At 49.2% G+C, this 25,874-nt stretch overlaps 1 protein-coding gene across 1 annotated transcript in view; it reads right to left on the bottom strand.

Annotated features, from left to right (window-relative positions):
• CAPRIN2 (caprin family member 2) overlaps window positions 1-25,874 on the bottom strand; it is a 682,604-nt gene that overhangs the window by 211,823 nt on the left and 444,907 nt on the right. The window contains exon 19 of the mRNA XM_086952790.1: window positions 8,511-8,579. Coding sequence (XP_086808916.1) covers window positions 8,511-8,579 — 69 coding nt within the window. The remainder of the gene's footprint in view (window positions 1-8,510; window positions 8,580-25,874) is intronic.

Below are 25,874 nucleotides of genomic sequence, written 5' to 3'. Positions count from 1 at the left end.
GAGCACCAACCGGGCCTCCTCCTGAACTCGTGGCAGCAGTTGCGCAACCATCTCCCAAAGCAAGTGGGAGAAACAGCCCAATAAGCATGCAGTATCTGGTCTTTAACCGCTTGAGAGAGCACCAACCGGGCCACCTCCAGAACTCATGGCAGCACTTGCACAACCATCTCCCAAATTGAGTGGGGGAAACAGCCTAATAAGCATGCAGTATTCACCAGCTGCAATACCAGGCTGGAGGAAGAAATCCTCTTCCAAGTGATTCCAGCTTCTTGAATTCCTATGCAGAGGGGCAAAAGGGAACGTGCTATGGGAGATAGAAGTTTGCACCACCAAGCTTGCACGGGTGGGATGTTGGCTGTGAAACTTTGGGTCGCCCATAGTTGGGTGACGGCTTGCAATTGTCCTAGTCACAGGAGCCCCTGTGCTAGGCTTAGACCATGTGCCTAGGAGGACATCATTAAGTGCCTCACTGAAGGGCAAAAGGGGTTCAGAGATGGAAGCCCCAGGCTGAAGTGCTTCGGTCAGGAGACTACTCCTGACTTGCACAGAGGGCAACTCCAGTCCAAGGACCTTGGCAGCTCTCAAGACCACCATGGCATAAGTTGCCCCCTCCTCCATAGCCACAGCTGGCGGAGAGAGCATGCCAGTATATGGGGAAGTGTCCAGTCCACTGGCCTCCCCAAGTTTCCTATACCAGTCCATCTGCTCTGCAAAACCATCCTGGTGTACTAAAGGGTCCATAAACCCCTCCCAATCCTATCCAGAGCCTAAAAATAAAATAGTTCAAACAGAACATCTGGGTTCTATCGACGTCAGAATCTGCATCGAGTGACTCCGCTCGGACTGTCATCGGGTATAAGAATGGAGCCCCGAAGGTAGCAACTTCAGGTCAGACACTGGGGAAGGTCACAACTGGTTCTGTCCTGGATCTGTGATCAGATCTCCGAGGTCTCGCTGGCGCCGGTGCCGACAGCGTCAAATCAGAAGGGGCCCCTTCTGACCCCGCGGCCTCAGAGGTGTCAGCCTGCTCAAGTACGTGGCACGTGGCCTCAAACATCTTTCATGTGGGCAGGGGTTGCTCCGGCTTGCAGAACGCGAGGGTGGTCAGAAGTTGACCCTGGCTCCAGCTCCACAAAAAAAATGCCTAGAGCGTCGGTGTTCCTAACTTTGTTCGTCGACGGACAACAGTCAAGGCGAAGATGAAGTCCATTTTTACGTCATCTTGTGCCTCTGAGTGTCCCGATGACACTGAGTGAGACAAAGAGGACCTTGGGCTCCGGCAGCGGTCCTGCGACCTCTTCGATCAGGACCGGGTCCTTTGTGGAGTCTCACTGGATGGTGTCGACTGCCTGGCCTCAAGGAGCTTCAAGGCCCGCTCTCGCAAGGTATTCTGAGCCAATGCCAGACAGCCCGAGCACAACTTCGAGTCGTGGTCGCGCGGAAGACACCAGAAGCAGATGAGGTGGGGGTCAGTTACAGACATCATGCGGTGACGGGCACGTCTACCTCAAAAACCTCCTTGCCCACGAGAGAAAAAATGTCAAGGTCAAAAAAAGGCCAGGCAAAAAACGACAGATCGGTAGCTCTACCTGGATTGGCGCTTAACTGGGCTGAAAGAAAAGAACTGATGTTCGCATCTGTGTGGCACCTATATAGGTGACCACGACATTCTAAACACCAACGGCGTGCGGGGTATTGCTCGAGCAAATGCTTCTGGATCCAGCCCGACACCTGGGCAATTCCAAGGGAATTAATTTGCAGCTAGTAACCAGATAATCACCGGACAGGTGGAGATGAAGTGGTTTATCTGGGCTGAAAAGGATAGTTGGCAGTCAAGGATTATACGCAGTTTTTTAACTTGGTTAACAGTGTTAGGTGAGGAGCCCAGGCCAGTAGGCCACCAGGATGAGGAACAAGCAATGCTGAGTTTTTCAAGAAGGATTTCAGTTTGCTATCCGTTTAATTTGAAATGTTTTTCCTCATTCATTCTGCCACTTTGTGCATGCATTCTAGGAAATTATTTCAGAGGGGTCTCACAATCAGTAGCTGATATTATAATTTGAGTGTCATTCACATAAGAAAAATACCTGAGCCCAAAAGACCTTTCAATATCCACCAGAGGAGATGCAGCGAAGTCCTACAGACTTAAAGTGGCTCTTGGATGAACCTTGCAGGATTTAGAAGCAGATTGGGAAGTGGAGTCCTGTTGGACAGGAAACAAGCTAGCCAGCTGAGAGCAGTGCAGGATCCCAAGGTCACTACGTTTAGAACAAGATAGTGTGGAGCAGGAGACCATGTCAAAGGCCATGAAAAGGTCAAGAGCAGCAAATCCAGCCTTGCAAGGAATCATTCGAAGGTCAACGATAGTAACCAGGATGGTTTCTGTTAGGAGGCCTTGCTTGAAACTAGATTGGGTGCTGTCTAGACAGTTGTAGAGTTGCATATTCACTCCTTCGCTATGACTGTAGTAGCGAGTTGAAGATGGGATCCATTTCATCCATTGTCATACCAGGATGTCAGCTTTCATTTCCTGGGTATGGCTAGAGATAAAATGAGGGAACACATATTTCACTGCATTCAGGCTGTTCATGACTGTTGGAATCATCTGATGGGGAGAAATTGTCAAACTTGGGATAGGTAGAAACTGAAGAGTCAGAGTTCAAAAGTGGGTCCCCCCCCGAGATGTCTGCAGAAAGTTCAAATAAATATTTTCTATTTTACATTTGAAATAGTAGGAGAGATCATAGCAACATTGTTGGAAGATAGATGGGCTGTTGGTTTCAACTACAGGTTCTCTGAGGTCTTGGATTAATATGAAAAGTTCACATGTACAGTTGTCTACTATAGTAATGAGATTAGCATTGGATCCTGCTCTGGCTTTTTAGAAATGCTTTATAGGTTGTGATGACCTGTGTGTTTAGGATTGTTTCTTGATCATAGTTTTTTTCTCAATATCCTTTCTACCTTTGTTAAATGGTTTCGGTTTGCTAGAGTTCATCAGAAAACCAAGGGCAGAGACTTTATGCCTTTTGTTTTATTTGGGACTTTTGGGACACTGTAGTCAATAGCTCTCAATATCCAGTCATTGAAGTCAATGGTAGGCTAATGAATCAGTCCTTAGTTCCAGTCTGTCTGAATAATGAAATGTAAAGTAATGGCTAAATGATCAGACCAGATGAGACGAATGGGTACAAGGGCTGGATCCAGTAGATGTCCTACCTGATGTTTAGAGGGGTTAATCAGTTTAGAGAAGCTGAGACCACTATAGGAGTCTAGATGATACCAGGATTTGTTGTTCGCCTGTTAATGTGCAAATTGATATCTTCTAAAATCCCTAAATTAGACAGCTGGGAAATTTAGTAAGCTAAAAAGAGGTGAAAAAGCTGAAAGTGCTTTTAGGTCCGAAGGTCTATAAATGAGTGCCGCAGAGACACAAATAGACTATCTTTTTAAGGAAGACCATGCCTTCCGTGTCAGGAAAAGCTTCTTCCTGTAGTGAACATGCAAGACTATCTTTGAATGTTGGTGCAATAACTACACCTTTTCTAGGAGTGCAGTCTTGTCTGTTTATTCTTACTGTTTTCCAGAATGGCCACGCATTTGAGTCGGATACTGCATGTAGCCACATTTCCATCAGAATAAGTCTGGGGCAACGTCTGAGATAAGATCAAGAATTTCAAGCTTGTTTTTAGATAGCGATGTTACACTTTGACAAAAACGAATGCCTGCAGTTTCTTTTCTGTCAACGAGGGCGTAATGCATTGCGTCAGAAAGATGGGAATACATTTGTGAGGTTGTTAAAGTAAAATCTCACATGTGGGAAGCGGAGAGGTAGTGGCATACATGTTTTAGGTAACGTATTGTGGGAAATCCAGTTGGAGTATATTTTGCATAAACTAGAGCAGTCTACCAGAACCAGGGTTCCCAGCGCTGGCACAGTAACCGGCCTAAGCTGCCTTTCCTTTGGCTTTATAGTGGCGTGCCCGCTATGGAGACGCACTATGCGAGGCCAGGTAAAGCCCACCAGTGGATGAGGAGTGGTTATCTCTGTGATGCTCTTGCATTACATTATGGATTAAAAAACAGATTGGAAGTAAAATCTATGAAACTGAAGCCCAGTCATTATTTATTTCCCTAGAAGGCTTTCCTTCTGTTGAAGACTACTGGGAAAATTATGTAAATTAAAATAAAGGTGAGGAATGCTAAAAGAAGCCATGCATATCTTAAACGGTTGCCCTTAAAGGTGATGCTCAAGCAGACAGAACAGAGCCACGCACTTCCATTAAACTAGTGTGCTGGCAGTGTATAAGGAAATAAGTTTGCATTGTAGTTCCAGTGTGGGAAAGCCATCATCCTTTTCGGCTGAATATGGCACAGACGTGCTATGCAAGGCCCGATATAAGTTAGTATTATATGGCACATCTATATCCCAAACCAATTATGAACTAATGGGGTAACCATATCACTGTCTGTGGACCTGGGTATCGTTAGATAGAGAATTGGTCCTTGGACTCCTTTTTTATCGAAGAATCTCAAAACATTTTCTGATTTGTATGCAGATTCAGTATATTAATAATCAATATAGGGTGCACCTTGCGAAAGGAATGTAGATAACCACTGTTTCAAATAAAAATGCCAATTTTATTCATAGTAACAGAAAAACATTAAAGATTATTATTATGCAGTTCGATATAGAAAGGTTGCTCCAAAAGGAGAGAAGGGAAGAAGTGTGCTCTAGTGTATAGTTGAAAGGTCAAGAAATTAAAGAATTTCAAAGAAAGGTAAAGTTTCAATGATTTAACATAACTGGTTACAGTATTAACACCAGTTAGTTGAGACTGGTCCACGTAAACATCATTCTTATGTTTAAGACTGTATAAGGTTGCAGAGAAATCTGTTGGAGGGGCAGGATGGTGGTGTCATATGGTACAGGTCTTAAGTAGGGTGTAAAAGTCGACATTCCGACCCGTCTGGGAGAGGAGGGTAATTAAAGCTGTGTCCCTTCCTCCCTTCCAATCCGCCTTCTCTACCATTTCGCATGGCGTCCCTCAAGGCTCGGCAGTTAGCCCAATACTTTTTAACATCTATTTGAAGCCCTTAACAGTGGTCATCAAACATTTTAATATCAAACTTCTCAACTACGCTGATGATACGCAGCTGATTCGGTCCTTGGAGGGAAATGATTTTACCTCCCTGGAGGAATTCCACAACTGCATGCGAGCCACTGCGGAACGGCTGAAAGCCAATTCACTGCAATTTAACACCAGGAAGTCAGAGGTGTTATACTGTCCTCGGCCCAGGATACAATCCTCTCTACCTACCAACTTCTGGCCAAGGGACTTATCTACTTTGGTCCAGCCTGTGAAGGTAGTCCGGAACCTGGGTGTGATGTTCAGCAGCGATCTCTCCCTGGAGGCGCAGGTCTCAAAGGTGGTAGCTAGCCGTATGACCATCATTCGCCTCCTGAGAAAAAACGTACCCCTACTGCTCTGATAGAGGTGGTGCGCTGCACCATGCTTAGTAGGCTAGACTATTGCAACGCCTTGCTGCTAGAGTCCCCAAGTTACCTTATGGATAGGCTCAAGAGACTCCAGTCTGCAGCTACTAAACTAGCCTTAGGGTGGCCTACAAGATCCTCCTCCTCAGGGGCTTTGGCTCAGTTGCACTGGCTCCCAGTAAGGCATAGGGTGATGTTTAAGTCCCTATGTCTGACCTTTTAAGCCCTTCACGGTTTAGGCCCGGCATGTCTACAAAGGCATGTGCCAGCCCGTAACCTACGCTCCTCTTCGGCCAGGATGGTGACCGTACAGAAGTTCAGAGATCCAGAGCAGGAGGTAGATCGTTTAGTGTGGCTGCAGCCAAGCTCTGGAACTCTTTGCCCATTGAACTTAGGCAGGTCAACGGCCTTCTTGCCTTTAGAAGGCCGTTAAAAACCTGTCTTTCCCCTCTCTCCTTAATCCTCAGCCTGTTAATAGCGGTCCTCCTTTCTTCTTCGAGTCTGCTAGCGCCAGGATGCCTCTCGAGGTGATAGTGCGCTCTATAAGTGAAATAAATAAATACATAAAACCTCTGCATGCAGGTCGTCCTCAGGACAGGAAAGAAGGTGGCAACTTAATTCAGGTGCCTGCCGTTGAGGGCCTGCTGCCAGTTTCCACATGTGCTTAATCCGCATCCCAAACGTGGATGCGGTAGGCTGAGCTGGTGTGTTATCCTTAAAAACAAATGTGCCAGTGGAGGCTCTCTCCAGATATGTATTACGGTTGTGGTGAGCAAATCACCTTGTTGAAGTGCCCAGGACGACCTCGGTGTGCTCATCCTTCAAGAAAAAGGCAGGTGTTTGACATTGAAAATTAGCATATAAAAATACCTGTTTCATGGCGTTCTGTTTCTACTACTTTAAAGCAAACACACTCACGGCAGTTTTGCCAGAGTGGGCTAGGTCACGCACAATTGGGCTATATTTTTCCCAGTTGTGCGGTAAAATTTAGGTTTGTGCTAGTTGCCAGATTATAAATATATACAGCGCTCCAGCAAAGTAGTATGTTAAAGCGCTTTATTAGACGAATATTTACTTGGCAGCCTACTGCAACATCAATTCCAATGCATTCACAGCCTGCTTGACTCCGTTCCTGCCACTCCTTCCTTAAAGTAGCAATATTGGGCTACTGTGGGCTACTTTTTGGTAGGCTTTGGGCTAGAAAATGCTTGACAAATCTGGCAACACTGACTGACGGACTTTCGGTCACCAAGCCGCACAAGCAGTAAGTGTGCTTTACAATACACTTGGAGGGCAGGACCATATGTCATAACTAATTTCATGCTCTTTTGAATTACTGGCCATATAAATATGTACACACTGAACCAAAAATGTTATCTGCAAGAAAGTTGCTTGTCCTTTCCAAGCATAAACTAAACAGAAACAATCTATACGAGTTACCTTTTAACAATGTTTCCGTGCTAGTTACTGCGGGAGATGCCAGCTCCAAAATGGTGCCCTACAGTACTTCATTAACGGTCTCAATTCAACTCCATGGTCTTTGACTAGGATGTAAAATACTTAGTTTGTTTTGAACAGAAACCTTTTGAGGGAAGAAGGTATCCATCTTAACATTTGTGAATATGACCCATGAAGTAAATTCAAATCGTTTGACATGGTAATATATCGCGAATAGCCAATATGATGCAATTTCAAAATTGGCGAATTTTGACGTGCACTGTTCTGCTCTATAAAATTCATGTCAAATACAGAGGCAGTTTATACCTAATCTGCGGCAAGAAAATCTTCTCTTTACATCTCGGTTTTGTTAAAAACAAATGAATATACACTTGGGTGACAAAAAACCTCAAGAAAGAAAGGCATCTTTATTAGATATTTCTAAACATCGTTTTGTAAACTGATGTGAAACGTTTGCTACCGCAATGTGTCACAGCTAGTGAGTGCACTGTGGTTTCAAGCATGGCGCACTGCTTTGTCATATAAACCCCCTGACATAATAAGGTGAGGATTTAATCACGACCTGGCTTGTGCTTGTCACTAACTTGGTTTGGTTAAGCAAATGCATCAATGACCACTAGGCCCTCCTTCTCCTTTCTTTGTGTTCATGGATACCTACACCAGAACTTATATTTTCAAAATTGTAATAGGATGATGAAAGATGATTAGAAAAACTATATATACATTTTATCGTTCTAGGACATGCACACTATATATACATTTTATCGTTCTAGGAGATGCACACTATATAAATTGTGTGACCACAGAACAAGAGCCATGTTGAAAGAGAATTTGGGTGTACACTCTATACTGTGGAGGTATCTTATGTTAAAACACTTCTGACTACGATCAGTAGATACTAATGTGTGCTCCCTATCTGTTATAAGATAAAACAAAGATGACACTAACTAAATCTGATCAACTGTCTGAAATAATGATTAGTCATTAAAACAGCTGACTCCAAAAATGGTTTAACTTGTATCATGCCATGTAAGTGTATCTGATGAACTGTTGGAAATAATGAACCATTATATTGAAACAGTTGACACCAAAAGTGGTTGAAATTGCACCACCATATTATGAAAGTGTATTTGTGTGTTTGTTTATATGTATGTATATATTTTAAATGTATGCATGTCTCCCTGTAGCCCAGAAGAAGTCCCTCCAGGACGAAATGCGTCAGCTACTGGATTTGATCTGCCTGGTTTGTTTCTATACAAAAGACAGCCCCATAAAAAAAACGTTTTTAAAAAAAGAAACATTTAGTTGGAAGTTCTTCGATGTGCATATAAAGACTGTCATCCATTGTTGTGTGCGGAACCATTTTGTGTTCTATATTTCAAAGATGATGAACACGCGAAGGGACTAGAAACATCCTGAATCGTGAGAGTAAAATATATTGGGCTGAGACCTCATCATACCCGTGTTAAAGACAACACAGTTTCTCTTAGATGACTGCTCGGTGATAGTCTAGCATACACATTAGCTCAGGGGAGAAAGACTTTGATGGACTCACCATCTTGGTCCTCCTTGGACCTTGCTCGCTGACTCCTGCTTCCTTCCACATGGTCGGGTGCTCCAGGGCCTGCAATGAAAGCAGATGAGGTGAGGAAAAGGAAGTGCGGACGCCATTTTGGTTTGACAAGCAGATCTCTACCAGGTTCTAAACAGCTTTTGATTCTAGGTTCTACTCTTGCAGGGTTATTTCTAGTGGATGCACAGCCTAGGCAGTCGTCTTTCAACCTACATTGAAGCTCTGGCCTATGTTCTTTTTGTGAGGAGATCTGAAGATGGCTTAAGCCAAGGAATGGCATAATATAGACAGTTTATGCAAAGCATTGTTAAATAAATTACTTTATTTAATGCACATCTTACAACATTCAGATTACATTTTCAATTATCCATCAGTGTTTTTGAAAGCCCTGGAATATTCCAACTGGACACCAGAGTCCGAAAGCAATTTAAGACCAACAAAAAAACAGATACTTAACTGCACAACAGAAAACCTTCACTTTGCAAATTACATTTTCCGGTTTATCCACTGCAGGGGTCTCCTACCTTTTCTACTGAAAGAACTACTCCTGTTCAATGAAAATCACCCTGATCTACTAAGTGTTTTAATAGTGACCCCAACACTAAAAAACTACATTAGTACCAACCATATGGAAGATTACCAGCAGTGATCACCTGGGTACAGTCTAACCAGTAGTAATGTATAACAAGAATTTACAATGCAATGGCATCGGCTTTGTAAAAGTTAGGGCTATTGGCATTGCAAATGGCATTTTTTTCATTTTTTGTTTGTACAAAAAACATAAATAAATGGTATTGTCATTTACAATGGCAATAGGTGAGCATTAGAGAGTATTAGTGAGTATTAGCGGACACAGAGCCACACACACAGACACAGGGAGCCCCCCCCACACACAGGGAGCCACACACACACAGGGAGCCACACACACACACACACAGGGAGCCACACACACACACACACACAGGGAGCCACACACACACACACACACACACAGGGAGCCACACACACACACAGGGAGCCACACACACACACACAGGGAGCCACACACACACACACAGGGAGCCACACACACACACACAGGGAGCCACACACACACACACACACACACAGAGCCCCCCCCCCCACACACACACACACACAGAGCCCCCCCCCCACACACACACACAGAGCCCCCCCCCACACACACACACACACAGACCCCCCCCCCACACACACAGCCCCCCCACACACACACAGAGCCCCCCCACACACACACACACCCAGAGCCCCACACACACACACACCCAGAGCCCCCCCCCACACACACAGAGCCCCCCCAACACACAGAGCCACCCCCCCACACACACAGAGCCAGCCCCCCACACACACAGAGCCCCCCACACACACACAGAGCCCCCCCCACACACAGAGCCCCCCACACACACACAGAGCCCCCCACACAGAGCCCCCCCACACACACACACACACAGAGCCCCACCCACACACACACACACAGAGCCCCCCACACACAGAGCCACACACACACACACAGAGCCACACACACACACACACAGAGCCCCACAACACACACACACACACAGAGCCCCACAACACACACACACACAGAGCCCCACACACACACAGAGCCCCACACACACACACACACAGACCCCCACACACACACACACAGAGCCCCACACACACACACACAGAGCCCCACACACACACAGAGCCCCACACACACACACACAGAGCCCCACACACACACACACAGAGCCCCACACACACACAGAGCCCCACACACACACACACAGAGCCCCACACACACACACAGAGCCCCACACACACACACACACACACAGCCCCACACACACACACACACACAGAGCCCCACACACACACACACAGAGCCCCCCCCACACACACACAGAGCCCCCCCCACACACACAGAGCCCCCCCCCCACACACACAGAGCCCCCCCCACACACACACAGAGCCCCACACACACAGAGCCCCACACACACACAGAGCCCCACACACACACAGAGCCCCACACACACACACACAGAGCCCCACACACACACACAGAGCCCCACACACACACAGAGCCCGACACACACACACACAGAGCCCCCCCCACACACACACAGAGCCCCACACACACACACAGAGCCCCCCACACACACACACAGAGCCCCCCCCCCACACACAGAGCCCCCACCCACACACACACAGCCCCACCCACACACACACAGAGCCCCCCACACACACACAGAGCCCCCCACACACACACAGAGCCCCCCACACACACAGAGCCCCACCCACACACAGCCCCACACACACACACAGCCCCACACACACACACAGAGACCCCCCCACACACACAGACCCCCCCACACACACAGACCCCCCCCCACACACACAGAGCCCCCCCCCCCACACACACAGAGCCCCCCCACACACACACAGAGCCCCACACACACACAGAGCCCCACACACACACAGAGCCCCACCCACACACACAGAGCCCCACACACACACAGAGCCCCACACACACACAGAGCCCCACACACACACACACACAGAGCCCCCCCCACACACACACACACAGAGCCCCACACACACACACACACAGAGTCCCACACACACACACACAGAGCCCCACACACACACACAGAGCCCCCCACACACACACAGAGCCCCACACACACACACACAGAGCCCCCCACACACACACAGAGCCCCACACACACACACACACAGAGCCCCACACACACACACACACAGAGCCCCACACACACACACACACACACAGAGCCCCCCACACACACACACACAGAGCCCCACACACACAGAGCCCCCCACACACACACAGAGCCCCACACACACACACAGAGCCCCACACACACACAGAGCCCCACACACAGAGCCCCACACACACACACAGCCACACACACACACAGAGCCCCCCCCCACACACACAGAGCCCCCCCACACACACACAGAGCCCCCCCCACACACACAGAGCCCCCCACACTTACAGAGCCCCCCCACACACACACAGAGCCCCCCCCACACACACAGAGCCCCCCCCACACACACAGAGCCCCCCCCACACACACAGAGCCCCCACCCACACACACACAGAGCCCCACCCACACACACACAGAGCCCCACCCACACACACACAGAGCCCCACCCACACACACACAGAGCCCCACCCACACACACAGAGCCCCCCACACACACACACACACACAGAGCCCCACACACACACACAGAGCCCCACACACACACACACAGAGCCCCACACACACACAGAGCCCCCCCCACACACAGAGCCCCCCCCACACACACAGAGCCCCCCCCCCCCACACACACACACACAGAGCCCCACACACACACACACAGAGCCCCACACACACACACACAGAGCCCCCCCACACACACACACACACACAGAGCCCCCCCCCCACACACACACACACACACACAGAGCCACACACACACACAGAGCCCCCCACACACACACACAGAGCCCCACACACACACACAGAGCCCCCCCCACACACACAGAGCCCCCCCCACACAGAGCCCCCCCACACAGAGCCCCCCCACACACACACAGAGCCCCCCACACACACACAGAGCCCCCCCACACACACACAGAGCCCCCCCACACACACAGAGCCCCCCCCACACACACAGAGCCCCCCCCACACACAGAGCCCCCCCACACACACACAGCCCCCCCCACACACACAGAGCCCCCCCCCCCACACAGAGCCCCCCCCACACACAGAGCCCCCCCCACACACAGAGCCCCCCACACACACAGAGCCCCCCACACACACAGAGCCCCCCACACACACAGCCCCGCCCACACACACACACACAGACAGAGCCCCCCCACACACACACACACACAGAGCCCCCCCCCCCCACACACACACAGAGCCCCCCCACACACACACACAGAGCCCCACACACACAGAGCCCCCTGTTAGACGGGACCTGGAGGGTCGGCCGAGGACAGGGGAGAGGTCTCCGGGGAGAGCTGTCTCCAGCAATCGTACAGACAAGTAACTTCCCCCCCCACAGATAGGCACCACACAAAGATAAGATTTAACGTTCTTTATAAGCAATCTTGAGGTACGGTAGAATGGTACAAGGAGGTCTGGACTCAGGGGTCCCCTCGATTCTAGTCTCTTGGATGGGAAAGGGGTAGCGGGACAGTCTTATTACCAATCTGGTAGTTGCGATGATATGATGGGTAGCTCACAATCCTCGAGCTCGGCGTTCTTGAAGGGCGGGCCGCGGCAGCGCCAGCAGGTCCCGGGGTGGTCGAAGGTGGCAACGGTCCGCGGCAGCAGGTCCCGACGAAGATGGTAGTTCCAACGGGCCGCGGCAGCGCCAGCAGGTCCCGACGAGGATGAAGGTTGTAGAGGGCCGCGGCAGCGCCAGGACGACAGTTCACAAGGCAGGGCTGCGGCAGCGCCAGCAGTCTGTCAAGGATGAGTTCTTCTCGGTGTCTCTCGACTCCAGGATACAACTGCCTTCCTGCTCTGGAGCTGCCCCAGTTATAGGTCTGGCGGCCTTTGATGTCCGGACCCTCGCACTTGGAGGTCGGGAGGTCCGGGATGAGGGAGTCCAGACACCCAGCAGGGGGGTGGAGCCAGCGCCCGGGGAGGCTGGGGGCGATCGGCACCTGGCGGGGGAGAGCCATCGACACTTCTTTCTCCCATTGACCTGCCAAGTGGTCCGTTCACCTCCTGGGTGGATGGTGGTGCCGGGATGTCGGGGCCTGGCCAGGGCCAGGGTTGGGGTCGAGCTGAGGCCATGCGGCCTCGTGGTGCAGTGTCCAAGATGGCGGCCGGGCACTGGTGCTGACGGTGGCCCGGGCCCGTGATACAGAGATGTCCAGGAGTAGGAGTCCCGTAGGGGACGGAGTGTGGGTTGCTTCTGTGGGTAGCACCTAGAGAGCTGATGTCCGAGCTCTGTCATGCGGGGAGGGAGCGAGCCAGTCATGTGGCCTGTCCAACATGCGTCCCCCCCAGCTGAAGGCGGGGAGAGTCACCCATCTTCTTGGGGACTCTCCTCGTCGAGGCGGAAAAATCGTGACAGACCATCCGCGTTGGCGTGCTCCTGGCCGGGGCGGTGTTCCACAGTGAAGTCCATCCCTTGCAGGGATATTGGCCATCGCAAGAGCTTGGGATTCTCCCCCGCATCTGCATTAGCCATTGTAGGGGGCGATGATCTGTTTGCACCCGAAAGTGGGTACCGAAGAGGTAGGGCCGGAGTTTCTTGAGGGCCCATACCACTGCGAAGGCCTCCCTCTCGATGGTGCTCCAGCGCTGTTCTCGGGCCAACAGACGTCGACTGATGAAGGCCACTGGTTGGTCGACTCCCTCAGTGTTCAGTTGGGAGAGGACGGCCCCAATGCCATGGTCGGAGGCATCAGTCTGGACGATGAACTCCCGGATGTAGTCGGGAGCCTGGAGTACCGGGCGGTGCACATGGCGACCTTCAGCTTCTCGAAGGCCGCTTGACAATCGGGAGTCCAGTCGACTCTTTTTGGCTGGTTCTTAGATGTAAGTGCCGTGAGGGGCCTCACAATGCTGCCATAGTCCTTCACAAACCGCCAGTAGTATCCGGTGAGCCCCAAGAAGGCCCGGACCTCGGTCTGCGTTACGGGTGGTTGCCAGGACTGGATGGCAGCGATCTTGAGTTGGAGGGGGGCCACCAGACCGCTCCCCACTTGGTGTCCTAGGTAGGTCACGGACCCCTGGCCAATCTGGCATTTGCTGGCCTTGATTGTGAGGCCGGCCTGTTGGAGGGCCTGCAGGACCTCTCGGAGGTGGCGGAGGTGGTCTGACCAGTGGCGGCTGTAAACCGCGATATCGTCCAGGTAGGCGGCGCTGAAGTCTTCAAGGCCCGCCAATACCTGGTTCACCAGGCGTTGAAAGGTTGCTGGAGCGTTTTTCATGCCGAATGGCATCACTTTGAAATGGTAGTGGCCATCCGGGGTGGAGAAAGCGGACCGTTCTTGCGCACTGGGGGTGAGGCCGATCTGCCAGTAGCCCGCTGTCAGGTCGAAGATGCTGAGGTAGCGGGCAGCCCCCATGCGGTCGATCAGTTCATCGGCTCGGGGAATGGTGTGAGCGTCGGTCCGGGTGACAGCGTTCAGGCCCCGATAGTCAACGCAGAATCGGAGCTCAGGGGTGGTGCCGGGGGCAGCAGCTTTGGGGACCAGTACGACTGGGCTGGCCCAAGGGCTGTCCGAGGGTTCGATGACTCCGAGTGTGAGCATCTTGGAGATTTCTTCTTGGATGCAGGCACGTACCCGATCTGGCACGCGGTACGCCCCATGTCTGATGGGGGGACTGTCCCCAGTGTCCACGTCGTGCAGGCACCAGGGGGTGACCCCTGGGGTGAGGGGAAAATAGGGCTGCGAACTGCAGCAGGAGAGCCCGACAGTCTTGGCGATGCTCTGAGGTCAGGGCATCTGACAGTCGGACCCCGTCTACCGAACCATTTTTTTCACGGGCCCTCAGTAAGTCAGGGAGGGGCTCGGAGTCTTCTTCTGCTCCACTGTCTGTAGCCATCAGTAGGCTGAGCTCCGAGCGCACAAAGTGGGGTTTGAGTCTGTTGGCGTGGAGGACCCGGAGGGGGTTCCGGGAGGATTCCATGTCGATGAGATAGGTGACGGGGCTCTTGCGCTCGATCACCTTGAAGGGCCCCGTCCACTTATCTTGCAGGGCACAAGGTTCGGTGGGGGACATCACCCATACTTGCTGGCCAGGTACGAACTCTATGGAGGAGGCGTTCTGATCGTACCATTTCTTCATGTCCTCCTGACTGGCTTCAAGATTGGCTTTGGCGATTTCTCGGAACCGCCTGGTCTGATTGCGGAGGGTCAGGAGGTACTTGTAGATGTCTGGAGGGGTTTTCAGGGGGGCCATCTCCCAACCTTCCTTGACTAGGCTGAGGGGCCCTCGAACAGGGTGCCCGTACAAGAGTTCGAAGGGGCTGAAGCCGAGGGACTTCTGAGGTACTTCTCGGTAGGCGAAGAGGAGGCACGGGAGGAGCACATCCCACTGGCGGCGGAGGGGCTCTTCCAACCCCATAATCATTCCCTTGAGTGTACGGTTGAACCGCTCAACCAGTCCGTTTCCTTGCGGGTGATAGGGGGTTGTGAATCGGTAGGTGACTCCACACTGCTGCCAGAGGGATTTCATGTATTTTGAAATTAAGTTCGTGCCTCTGTCGCTGACGACTTCCCGGGGGAAGCCCACCCGGGAGAAGATCCCCATTAAGGCTCGGCCGACCACCGGTGCTGTTACAGTTCGAAGGGGGATGGCCTCGGGATAGCGGGTGGCATGGTCCACCAGTACCAGGATGAAACGATGCCCTTGTGCTGTTCGGGGGTCCAGGGGCCCCACAATGTCTATTCCCACCTTTTCGAACGGGGTGGTAACCACCGGAAAGGGCTGCAGGGGCGCCTTGAGTTTGCGGCCGCTCTTCCCGCTGGCCTGACAGGTGGGACAAGACCGGCAGTGGTTGAGTACGTCATTTCTCATTTTGGGCCAGTAACCAGGCGGTTGTAGGTTTTGTCCTGACCCAAGTGTCCGGCCAGGGGGACATCGTGGGCCAAGTTCAGCAGGAAGTCTCTAAAACGGAGGGGCACCACCAACAATCGACTGGCCCCCAACTCGGCGATTCTTTGTTCACTGTACAATAGATCATTGTCCCAATAGATCCAGTGGGCCCCGGTGGTATCTCCCGCGCTCTGGGCGAGGGCTTGTTGTCGTAGTCCCTCGAGGGAGGGACATGTCTTTTGCTCGTGACGGAATTGTTCCTGGGTGGGTCCCCCTTCTTGACGCCACTGAGCCAGGTCTGGGAGATCCTGGGGCTGAGCAAGTTCTTCTTGGGTTTGCTCCGGGGGGTCGGCGGTGTCGGCGTGGGGATAGCACGGGCCGCCATGGACCGGGTGGTTACGCACGCCGAGTCCGGGAGGCCCAACATCCCCAGGTGCTCTCTTCTTTCTACGGCGGCCCACGGGGAACTCTCGAGATCGTTCCCCAGGAGACAGTCCACAGGGGCATCATCGCGGACCGTCACCTTCAGCATGCCGGATACTCCTCCCCACTCGAAGGGGACGCAGGCCATCCGACACATGCTCTCCGAATTGTCGGCTGAACGGACGGGGCAGAGAACGTTCGGTATTATTTGCTCGGGGTCACCAGGTGACAGCGGACGGCCGTCACACTGGCCCCCGTGTCACGTAGGGCCTCGGCCTTGCGCCCATTTATGCTCACCCACTGACTGCACTTTCTGGTGTTGGCGGGTAGGGGAGCCCGCGGGACCATGTCTCTCCCCCCCAGGCACGCCAGGACCATGGCGGCCGGTTCCCACTCTTGTTGCTCTTGTTCGTATCCTTCCTGCTCTTCGGAGACTTGCTCTTCTCCTAGGGCGGCGGCAGCTACCTGGCGGGGCCTCAGAGTCTGGTTCTGTGGGCAGTTCGGGTCATTGGCGTAGTGACCGACTCGCTGGCACCGATGACACGTGACATTGGCTCTGAACCCCGGGCGCATCGGGGGGTTGCCCCTGCTGGCCGGGGGCGGGGTGCTGGTAGCGGGAGCGGCCGGGACGGTGTCTTTACCCCGGCCCTGGCCTCCTCCTCGGGGACGGTGATGGCCTTGGTTGTTCCGGTTCTGCTCGTTCGGGCCACCCCGGCCCACTCGGGTGCTTTCCCATCGGTCAGCCTCGGCGGCGAGCTGCCGTGGATCAGTCAATTTACTGTCGAGGAGGTGCTGCCTGAGCTCGACAAAGCAGTTGTTGGAGAGGTACTCCCACACAACAAGGTTAAAAAGCTGCTCGTAGGTCGTTACGTTGCTCCCCTTGATCCATCCCTCAAGGGCTCGGCTGAAATAGTTCACATATTCCACCCAAGTTGTACCCGGGATTCGGGTGCAGTCGCGGAACCTCTGGCGGTACATTTCGGGTGTCAGCCCATATCGAGTGAGGAGGGCGGCCTTCATGTGATCATAGGACGTCATTTGGTGATCCGGGAGCTGTAACAGGGCGTCACGGCCTTCATTGACGAACCTCCCCCATAGACCGGCTCCCCAGTCACTTCGATCGATCCGGTGAGAGGACATGGCGATCTCATAGGCCTTGAACCACTGCTGTATGTCGTCGTTTCGGTAGAACTCGGACGACATCTTTGGGAATGTGGACCTTTGGTTCTGAAGTTCCTGGGGTGCGTGGTTGCTCGGGCACCCCCAGGTCCTTGCCTTGCTTACGTAGTTCTATTTCTGCTAGTTTGCGCTCGTGTTCATATGCCAGTCTTTTTTCTTCAAGCTCTCTTTGTCTTTGTTTTTCCTCCCGCTCTTCTCGGAGCCGTAAGTGTTCTAGGTTCAATTTTTGTTCCGCTAGTTTTAGTTCTCCATCCATTTTGAGCCGTGCCAAAATTCATGCAGTCTGTTTTTCTCTCGCTCCTGGATCTCTTCCCAGGAGAGACCCGTTCTCCTTTCCTCGGAAGGAGCGGGGTTAGTTTCCGGTGCTTCGATGCGTTGGTCCCGGGGACCAGCGGTGTTTGCCTCTGCCCATGATTCTAGGGCGTTTTTAAAGTCATCTTTTGTGCTCAGACCGGTGGTAGCAATGCCCAGTTCCATACAAAATTGTTTTAATTCTCGATGGTTGTACTCCTCCAGCTTGTCCATTTGGAATTTCTCTGTAGACCCGCTCTCTTGGGCCAGCATTGTGGTTTAGTCGTGGGGTGAGTTGCTTTCTGTACGATTACGCGTTGGTTCGGATCGCGCCGCTGGCCACCAATGTTAGACGGGACCTGGAGGGTCGGCCGAGGACAGGGGAGAGGTCTCCGGGGAGAGCCGTCTCCAGCGATCGTACAGACAAGTAACTTCCCCCCCACAGATAGGCACCACACAAAGATAAGATTTAACGCTCTTTATAAGCAATCTTGAGGTACTCAAGGAAAGGCGTGCTCCGGCTATGCCGCTTCGGGCATACCAGCCGGGACACGCCCCCCCGCCCACAATGGTTTCCCGGGGGATCGGGGCACCCATCCATACGTTCGGGGGGACCGAGTGGTCTTCCCTTTCCATTTTTGCTGATCGCGGAGGTAAACAGGAACAGGATTTCATTAGCTATAGCACCCGGTTAACCTTTTATACATCAGATGAATTATCTGCCAATGTTTTTGATTTGATTGTGTTTGATTTACTCCTCAATTGTATTTCCATCAGTTTGCTCTCCCTGCCTCTTTTTACTGCACGGCATTAGTCTGCCTTACTCTTTCCCATCCTGATGCACAGTGCTCCGATGGCTTTTTGCCAATATTATACTCTGTATTCAGACGGCAAATATAACATCCAAAAATTGTGATTTAATTCTGGAGGAATATATTGCCATCTTAAAAATAAGTAGGAGTAAACGTTCAGTGCCTATTATTGTAAATCTCATTTCACAATCAACCATTATTCACAATAAACCCATTGCTTTAATGTAATTTTTCTTAGGAGGCTGCCTCATTTAAGACGGCCGCACTTAACTACTAGAACAGCCTATTTGCACCATATTGCCACATTGGCTGCTCAAAAGAAGGGGCCATAAAGAAGCCTGGTGGGGTGAGCCAAATACTTCACTGCAAGAGGGGGGCCTTTGGGACCTTATCAGTGTTTGGCCATGCAACAGTTGTTGTTGCACCAAGGATATTGTGCTGCATAACTAAATACTTATAGTTCTTAACTGTCTCCCTGCAAGTGTAGTCCGCAGTGCTAGGACGCCTAAGGGTGGATATCGTGCTTTATAAATGGTCATTTCATTTCATTAGGTCCCAAAAGCGAGACCTATTGGCTATGCCAATGCTGGTTAGGTTTGATACGTATATTAATTCAAACCAGCAACAGCTTCTAATTTTGTAGGCTAGGCTGCACAGGGAGGAGCTACCTACAGTCAGCTGGAGAGATACCCCAAGCTCACGAGCTACCTGTTGGAGATGCCTGATCCACAGTAAAGGCGTCCTCATGATTCCATGCACTAAACTTCAAGTAACTCCCTTGAAAGAATGTATGGAAACATGCAAGTATAAAGTGGTATAAAACAGAGATCAACAAGAAGAGTTCAGTAAATGACCCAAGCAACACACTAAAAACGCAGTACAATAAAGTGTACACAATCCACACGCGTTCTGGCGTTCTGTTTCAGCAGGGCAGACATTGAGCTGACAGCATGCATCTAATTTTGAGGCAGGAAGCGGGTGTCTTCATTTTAGGGAATCAACCCTGCCCCTGGGTTACGAAGCAGAGGTTTGGATTTGTTTGGGGCACTAGTAGGCGATTCAAATTTAACCTGGGGCCACATTGGTTACTTCTCTGTGCTGATCAGTATGAATAATTCCCACTCGAGATGGAAATGCAATCATACCACCACAACAAATCTCACGAACTACAAGAAATCCCCATGAAAGAAGAGCACCTTCCCTGAGCAAGATGCCCTCCATGTAGGGATCGCTAGAAAAGGGCTGCGAACTGGCACCGTTTCTGCAATGGCTGACCCTACTGCTCAAAGCACTGAACAGAATGTGGCCTCTAGCACTTACCTTTAAAAAAAACTTCACTTGCTCAACCCACTCAGCTGCCAGCAAGAGAATAGAGAACTCCAATTGCAAGAAATCTGAAACATCAACCCTCAAACGGAGTCTGTCTTGACTAAAAGTTTAACTGACAATTGAGGGTCTTTGAAAGGTAAGCAGGTCACATAGGAGTGAGAAACAATAAATTTCAGGAGGATTCCAGAACTTTTACGCCTTGCTCCCCCAAATACATTTTAGAGCTTACCAGTGTCAGGCGTTCTCTGTCCAGGAGCGGACAGTGGTGGTACTGGGAAATATGAACAGCTGGTAGAGGCATTTACTGCGGGCTTCCTGGTACTCCTCTGGTAAGACTCAACCCCAATGGGATGCATACTATTAATATTTTGAACATTACTTTATTACTTTAGAGTAAGGTCAAATGTCCATTTGGCTTCAGATATCAGTTCCAACTGAAGGGCGACCGGTTATTGTTCCAGGCTCTAAACTGGCTTCAAAGACACAATCACTGCTCGGAACCGAAAGGAGCCCATCGAGATGGTTCAACGGTTTCATAATCAGGGAAACCAGACAACACACACTATTGTAAGATCTACAGATAAAGTGGAACACTCTTGTATCATTTACAGACTGAAGAAAAAGGGGGTAGACAAGCTATTCATTCATAGTCCTGGAATGTGCCCGGCAGATCCTCCGTCCTCTTGCAAAGCAGACCTCTTCAGTTTGTGTCTGGCCAAGTGCGCTGCCAAAAATTTGCGGTCAGTGTGGGGCTCCTTTCCAAGTCAGTGGGGTCTAGTCAAATTTCAGGGAGGGTTGTGCTCTTTTTCTGACTCCTAAAGGCAGGTTAGAGCAGCAGTTTGGAGGCTTCAGAGTTCCCATTAGACTTCCTTCGTGCAAAAATCAGCTCCAGGGGAATACAATATATTAGTAGAAATGGGACAGCATTTACACAAAACCAAATGAACACATGAAGCTAGTGGAGACCCTTTTATTTGATGTCCAGACAGTTCTCTGCAAAAGATGAGGGCCCAAACAGCCATATTAAGGAATGGACCACGAGCAAGTCAGACACCTAACTAAATGGCTATCATGGGCATGTCAGTTTCCAGCTCTGCACTAGGTGTTCTAATCAGTGTATGTCAGAATTTAATTATCTAGCACAGCTACGAGCTTGACAAATATTGGATCATAAATAGATCAAGGGTCAACCTAGGATATGGTTTGTAGTACAGACCCAGGGCCTACTCCATCCACAAGGAAAACAGAATAGTCTTATGCTGGAGAGGAATCCACTATGTTGGGCTTCATGAAATGTCCTTCCAAAACACACCATTCAGATCTCCGTATCTTGACATATACATCCAAAAACTTACAATAAAAAAGTTGTGTGGTTAGAGTTTCATAAGGGTTTACACAAAGATGGGCAGTCAGAAATTCTAGGCAAACTAGTAAAAAGCCTATGTCTTTAACCCTTTCCATGCTCATGACGAGCTCGCACGGTTGAGCTGTGCTGATAACGAGCTGAGCTAGTCATGATTAGTAGGAATGACGAAAAGTCAGCATAGGAGGGGAAAACACCTAGCAGCCAAGGTGTTAATAGCGTCTCATCAGTCTCTCACGGTCAGTGATAAATTACATGCTACTATGAGTGGTAGTGTGCTTTGGATACACCCAAAGCCAAGCTAGGCATGGCACTAAACTGTTGTGTGACTAAAGTGGACAGGGCGATCCCAAAGGGTGAATTTAAACCCCTTTCACTCTGACTCCTATGTTCTACTTTGTGGAGTCCCGCCGGGATCTTCTCGGAGCCCTACTCTTTTCAATCTGTATGTGGCACCCCAACCAACTGTGTTCCATTCCTTTAGGTTGGAGGTGCGGTCATATGCAGATGATACACAGATTATGCTTACCATCCCTAAGGGGCTGGGCTCATTGTCAGAAAATGTCCTTGGATGTATGACCAGACTGGATGTCTGCTAACTTTTTGAAACTTAATGGGCAGTAAACCGAAGTGATGGTATTTGGATCAGGGGTATCCAAGTGGAAACAGTAGCTGCTGGCCTCAATCCATGGGATGCTGTCCTACCCGAGCAAAAGTCTAAGAACCTTGGAGTCCTGATGGGTATTGAACTCCGTTTCAATATCCAAGTGAATCGCACCATTTCTACATGCCCCTGGCTCATAAGGATGTTAAAAAAATATTCAATGACCACCTATGATCAAGATAGCACTGGCCTAGGTAATGTCTAGACTTGATAACTGTAATGGTCTGTACCTGGCTGCTAATAAGAGCTTGCAGCACAAACTTCAGGTACTGCAGAACGCTCAGGCAAGACTCATTCTTGATATTCCCAGAAAACAACCTGCCAGGAAGGGTCCAGAACGCCTGCACTGGCTTCCCATTGAACAACGCATTTGTCTTAAATGTACCTGTATGGTTCATAAATCATTGTATGCTCCCTACCCTTCAAGGCTGAGGACTATGTTCAATTGGCTCTCTCCCAGTAGACCATTACATTCTTCGCTCCAAAATGCAAGCATTGGTTCCAAGAACCAAGAATAAGTGGTTGGGGGGGCGAGGGGGGGCATTCTCAGTAGCAGCAAGCAAACTCTGGAATTTCCTACCCCTTGCTCTCCTACCCCTTCTGTTCTCCTTCAGAAAAGCCCTCAAAACCTGGTTGTTCACAGTCTAGCGGGGAGCTGGAGTGCTCTCTCATTCTACTCTCTGGGGCATGTACGGCTGGTTTCTAGCGCCTTGGTTCCTTCGGGTGAATGTTGCGCTTTATAAATATCTAATCTATATCAAATCAAACACATTCTTGGGGTAGCTCCTAAGTGAAGTATTATTTGGTTGCAGTCATCAGTATCAACCACGACGGATTGCAGCAACTCATTTTTTGAGCAAGAAATTAACTATAAATGAAGGCTCTCTGCACTCAGCTATTCAGTAGCCCTAATCATTCTTCACTATTCTGTTACTGGAACATGGAAGATCTTGCCTCTTCAGGACACATGGAGTAAAATTTCTGCAAGAGTTTGATGTTATGCAGTTTAAAGAAAGATGGAGGTTTCATGGATCACCTTTACTAAAGTTTGCAGAGTTTGTTTCATGCAACAAAGGCTTTTAATAAGGGCCTTGCTCAGGGAGGATTGTACGTTTACATCTGCTTGAATTAAAAGTGTAAAGTGGAATCTCTTGAAAGTAATCTTGCGTTTGCTCAGGGTCTCAAAATAAAAAGCCTAAATTCAGCCAAATCATTTAAAACTTACTGAAGGAATCTGTAAATCCTCAAAGACTAAGATGTATTCTGGTGAATACATTCATTAAAATGAAATATTTAGGTTTCACCTATGCAGAAGTGTTGATCTAATCGGGTGATTTTCATTTAAAGCTGATGGGTGTCTAATAAGGGAAAAGGTGTAATGGTAAAATCTATAATGGAATCTAGAGAGTGATACACTTTTACAAAGACAGGAAGAAAATCTAGAAGGGTTACCCCTAAATAAACGTGTTTGAGCCTGTATTCTAAATGATACGCTTATTCTTGCACTCATTATTCACTGCTGTAGAATCCAGTACACCATTGCAAGCTTGGGTCTTTGGAATGGTAGAACTTTCAAATATTGCGCGATTGGAAACGGACCACCATCTTCAGCTTTTTACAATCTAGAATGTTGCACGTTCGGCAAATATAAAATTTAGGAAGAAGCATGGGTTTGAAACTGTCAAATACAGGGACAAGGTTATTCCTTTAGAGAATAAAGAGAATAAAGTAGAAAAACAACTTACAAAAACAACAAATGCCCCTGCTCTAGGAAAATATTATAAAGACTCGGTAAGTTCAGGTTGTGATACAGCAGTAAATTGCGCACATCAATGGTGTTTCAGAATCCACAGTAAGAAAGTTCAAAGGGGTAGAGTCTTTGTTATAGAAAACAAATTTATTGTTCCTCTTGTTCTGGCCAACACGTGTTTCATCGCAGGGAAACAGACTGCGAATCTTCAGGGCTGGGTATAGATACAAAAGATACATTTGTATGGTTGATTTAAAATTAGTGAAAAGGTGATTGGTGATCATTGGTGACATAGGGCGGGCATGCCATTGGGTGACATTGTCTAATAAGAAATGTGACTTAATATCTACGTTGTTTGTGACTGTGAGAGGTAGTGATTATTTATCGTGGCTATTCCGATTGTGTGGATGTGATCTTTAAAAATTGGCGTTTTTCTAAAGTTTATGAATGTTTTTAGAAGCAGACACATTAACCAGTATGCGTGAATAATATTGCAAACAAAGAGGAAAGTTAAGATACGGGAATATGGCAAGATGTGACAACCGAGTGAAAAGGTGTCCGTGCTTGTAGGCGAGTGCATGCCTCATTGTGACTAGTAGTGACTTTTTAGTGTTATAATTCTGTCAATTATATTTACAAAAAGAAGGTTTAACAAATAAAAATGTTGACAATTCCATATAATAAACCATGTAGGAGCGAATAGTGTTATTCTATGTACAGAAGGCGATGTGTTTGTCTGTTTTAATCTCAGTTAATGGATTTTTTGAAAATTGCACCATGAAATTAAAAGGGTAATCGAGCCTTACTGCTCGTTCCCATGTTAGATAGATATCCCCAGTATCTCTTGCGAAGTTGTGCTGAGAAAACGTTCGTGAGTAGCGTCACTGGTTAATGTGAGCGCCAGACTTGCACAAAAGGAGGGTAATAATTTTGGGGAGTTTGCTTGGAAAAAGCACTTGTGTATTCAAGGTTAGAACACCAAATACGAATTATCTCGTGTTTGATACGTACACGCATTTAAGACGTTACAGAGGAAGAATTATGGGATATGATCGTTGTGAGGCTGAATATAAATCTAATCCTAAAAAATATCCAAAACATCGGTATATAACTCACCCTTTGGATAGCAAAACCGGAAGTAGTGTTAAGGCCAAGAGTATTAATATTGCGCTAAAAAAGCGTGGTCAGGTGATTCCTACAGGAAAACATAATTTGAATCAGAAACGTTTAAGAAAAGTGATGGTCATGTATACCATGTCACTTAAACACCTTATGGGAGCTATTACTGTATAGACAAACCAATGCTAAGTATCCATACCTTAGAACGTTTGATAGGAAAGACCTTGCCCGGGAGGAGAAGAGTTTTAAAGCTGTTGCGCTGAAAAACGGGTATTTAAGGCGGGTACACCTGTAAAGCGAAAAAAGAAAAGAAAAACACGAGTGGTGTAATCTTTTCTCAATGTAATGCGGTATGTTACCGGAAATGGAAGAAAATTATTAGTATCAGAGGCGAGTTGTCTTACCTCAGAAAATTCGATCTCCCTCCTGTAGTTCCCGGTGCCGTTCTTCGTGAAACGGTCACCTGACAGGAAGTGAGGATCTCTATTTAAGCTTACTTCCGGAACTTGCTCTTTCAGTCTTAGAGACACTAGAACGGTAACGTGTCGTTTATTAAGACGAAACGTTGGCCGATTTTAGAAAAAATACTGCATTCTAGAATCGGGTTGGGTGAGTCAATAGAAAAGAAATTGTTCAAGGTAAAAGAAATTTGAGCCTCGGCGTTCTAATGGTTGGAGTGGAAATATGAAAAACCAAGAATCAGTTAATATGTCGATTAAAGCAAGGTGAATGAGAAAGGGAGCACACATTCAAAAGCGAGTTCGCTTAGCCAGTTAAAACCAGGAGTCAGCCCGGTTGGCATCCAGTAGAATGAGAGTATTAGGAGCAGGAAAAATTAT

The sequence above is a fragment of the Lissotriton vulgaris genome, chromosome 1_2 (genome assembly GCF_964263255.1).
Source record: "Lissotriton vulgaris chromosome 1_2, aLisVul1.2, whole genome shotgun sequence".
Classification (NCBI taxonomy): domain Eukaryota; kingdom Metazoa; phylum Chordata; class Amphibia; order Caudata; family Salamandridae; genus Lissotriton; species Lissotriton vulgaris.
This window is presented reverse-complemented; position numbering and strand designations above follow the sequence as displayed.